This window comes from Crocuta crocuta, unplaced genomic scaffold (assembly GCF_008692635.1).
Source record: "Crocuta crocuta isolate KB4526 unplaced genomic scaffold, BGI_CrCroc_1.0 scaffold949, whole genome shotgun sequence".
Lineage (NCBI taxonomy): Eukaryota > Metazoa > Chordata > Mammalia > Carnivora > Hyaenidae > Crocuta > Crocuta crocuta.
Window position 1 is genome coordinate 17088 of NW_027531290.1, and position 3637 is coordinate 20724.

General features: G+C 39.8%; 1 protein-coding gene across 1 annotated transcript in view; it reads left to right on the forward strand.

The window, feature by feature from the left end:
• MORC4 (MORC family CW-type zinc finger 4) overlaps window positions 1-3637 on the forward strand; it is a 59214-nt gene that overhangs the window by 15741 nt on the left and 39836 nt on the right. The window contains exon 9 of the mRNA XM_077771487.1: window positions 3123-3340. Within this exon, the coding sequence (XP_077627613.1) occupies window positions 3123-3340 (218 nt within the window). The remainder of the gene's footprint in view (window positions 1-3122; window positions 3341-3637) is intronic.

A 3637-nucleotide genomic window follows, 5' to 3' on the forward strand; every position in this document is an offset into this window, starting at 1 on the left:
TGTACCAGATTTTATTTGTGGTCGTATCTCAAAACAAACTTGAATGACCTAGAAGGTCCCATTTATTTAAAAGTTCATGTAGTCCAATACATGGATTCCACTTAACCAATATTTCATTATAAATAATTGAGCTTTAGAGGCAGCTTTGGAAGATATTAAGAATGTTCATTTTTCTGGATTTGGTTAGGGACATATTTTGTATAATCATAGAGGTAATTTTACAAAAATGATCAAGCCCACTGAAATTCTATTTGACCTATAACATTTGTAATATTCCTATACACATTTTTCAACTCTTCATCCCACCCTTCCTATTTCCAGGCTAATAAAATAGTTCTGTAACTGCAGCAACAGTTTATCCCATAAATACAGAATCCCAGTGAAAATCAAATTAAGAAGGAAAAGCCTATCATTAAATCCCTTTAAAGTCCACGGTGAATTCTCTTTAGCTTCTGGGGATAGTGTGAACCAGCTAGGCTGTATGTTCAGCTACCTTTTTCAGCAAGGTAGAGAACCTCTTTCAGAGGTCAAGGATTAAACACAGCCACAGATCCATGGATTAAAGGTATTTGCCACCTCTGCTCAGAAGTGCATTTCCTAGTAGGTCTGTTCTTCTAACAGAACAGCCAAAGAATAACACTGTGCATAGCAGCCTTCTATTCTTTTCTCTTACCTATTACATCACCAGTATGTCTAAAAACAGCAGTGCCTGCCTTTGTATGTCCAGGGATTTGCCGAGGTTTGTTTCATTGGTCAGAGTCTCAATTGAAATTTCTCTCTTCAGATTCTAGAGTCTTGACATTTTAAGGAACTCAGGAGCAAGCTGCTGTCTTCCCGTATTCCACTCAAAAAGCTGATATCCAAACCCCCTCCATGTGTAAACACTGCTGTGTCTCACGTGAAAGGGTAGAACAGGACTTACTTAAGGAAGCTACCTGTCTAAGCCAAGAGATGTCTGGAAAATCAGCCATACCAAACGATATAAAATTCAGCCCTGCGATTCTGTTCTTTGTCGTGAGTGCTTTTCTACTCAGTAGTTATTTGATCGGTATCTGGCATTCATTCTGAAAATTTCAGTTAAATAGAATACCTAACATGGGAATGTAAATGGAATAAAGGAACACATGGGACAGGTTAAGTGGAATATAACAGTAAAAGCAACAACAAAATCCTAGCTTCTTATTTTTCTTATCCTTTTCCATGTCTGGTCTGGACCTTGGGCTATTACTTACCTTCTCTACCTTATGTAGTCATTTTGGTCTCCAAACTAAGTAACAGGAGGAGGATTTATACTTTACAAAGGGAAAAAGAGATGATAGATGGCAGAAGAGGCAGGAATGGCTGGGAAATTAAGGGGATTGAGTATAGTCTCTCTGTTTTTACCACTTTCCCTTAACCACCGATTTGAAGCTTTTGTGGCATTAGAGATGGTTTAAGTCCAGATAACCATATAGATTCACTTTGTGTGGTAGGTAAGATTACTGTTTATGAGAAGAGCCCTGAGTTTTAGGTATGACATTCGACCTAAAGCTGAGGTAGAGGATAGCACAGGATGGTTCTCAGAAGGACTTCTAGAGTTAAAGTTAAGGTTTGAACCCTACTTGATAACTTAAAATATATTGCACAGTGCATAATTTAATCCTCCTAACGACGCCATCTTTTCTAGGCCATTCTTACACAAGAGGATTAGGAATGCCTGAATTTTACCAGCGTCTGCATGTTTTATTTCCTGGCATACTAAGGCCCATGACTGCAGAAACTCAATGATCTTTTGGTGTCTTCAAAGGAACTGCTGCCCTAGAACTTACCTTTTTCTGTGGTTAGATTTATTTGTAGAATATACAGAGCTCCTATGAAGTGTCCACGCTCGAGGGACGTGATGGTATTATTGTGTAACACTTTGAAAGAGAAAATTAAAAAAGGTAGTCCCTCTTTCTTAGGAAGTAAGCACAAACCACAGCCTGCAGGAAGTGGAAACTAGGCACCTCAACCCTGCTCAAAAGAGTAAGAGCCAAGGCGAACCTGCTCACCCGTGGCAGACAGTGTCTACTTTATTGAAGTTGGAGAAACAGCTAATCTGTAATATATGAAATCCTTCCTTAGACTGTAAACCATGAAGGCAAGAAACATGTCTTTTTTTTTTTTTATTAACAATTGTGTCTCCAGTGCTTAGTACAATGCCCAGCACATAGTAGGTACTCAGTAAATATTTGCTAAATGAATGGTAGCGTCTAACATTGTAAACTTAGTCTATCTGGAGAGGAGCAATCCTTAAAATTAGTTTTATTTGTGGTGAGAGAAGACATACGAAGAAACCAATGGTCATTTTCTAGGTTTCGTGTCTTTAATTATTTTTTTGTTTTTGTTATTTTGTCGTGTGTTTTGAATGGAGAATATAAGAAAGGGAAAGGAACTGGCTGCAGAGATTGTTGAGGTGACTCAGTGAAAGGCCCTTAATAAAACAAGAGAGACTTTATACTGCAGCTATTTGCTGATATTCAGCGACAGAACTACCTATTTTTATCCCTTGGCCACATTCCAGTGACCTGTCCCAGCAGATGGAGCAGAGGGTAAGAATTGGAAGGGTTATCCTTTGGGTGGAGAGTTGAAATTGTTAAGATATGTAACCTCTGACTTACAGATCTCTAGAGGGTGATGTAACCAGGTTAGGGGATGCCTAGTCTAGTACTTCTGACCAGTGCCACTATCTGTTACTTTTGTTACCATCTATAGGGGGTACTCTGAGATAACCCCCCTTTCCACTTTACCCTAACTTTACTATTAGCAACCAGAACCACATTATCTAGACAAGAAAAGCAGCTGCCCATGGCCTTATCCAGTTCTCGGTTACCTTTACATTTGTAAAGTGTGACTCCAATGTAGTGGAGGTGTCTGTGTACACACAAACCACACAGGAGAATCAGTGCTATTCCCTCATAGTAATTTCCCAGCTTTTCCACTTAAAAGTTTTGCCCACAAGTAAGTACCAAAAGGAAGAAAGCAGGAGTGGCCTTTTCTAAGTGTTTTGTGTTTGTAAGCCATTCTGTCACCTATCTTAGGATGTTTTTTTACCTTTCTGATTTCTCTCTTTTTCTGATTGCTGTTTTCTTGTGCAATTACAGCTTTGGCTTTACAGATAAAGTAATAAAGAAGAGCCAGTGTCCTATCGGGGTCTTTGGTAATGGTTTCAAGTCAGGCTCCATGCGACTAGGAAAGGACGCTCTTGTCTTCACCAAGAATGGGGGTACTCTCACTGTTGGACTCCTATCACAGACCTATCTGGAATGTGTCCAGGCGCAGGCAGTTATTGTACCAATTGTTCCATTCAACCAGCAAAACAATATCCTTTCTGGAAATGGAGAATGTCAGTTAAAAATGAGTCTGATCTATTATGATAGAAACCTCTTTTCTTCAACCTCAAATCTAGCTGTCAACAGTTTTCACATTTCTTTTTTTTATGCTTATTTATTTACTTTGTGGGGGGAGGGAGAGCGTGCGCACGGGGGAGGGGCAGAGAGAATCCCAAGCAGGCGCTGCACTGTCACCATGGCCGCCATGAGGTCATGACGTAGGCCGAAACCAAGAGTAGGAGAGAAAGAAAACTTTTGTGGGTGCCTGGGTGGCTTAGGAGTTAGGT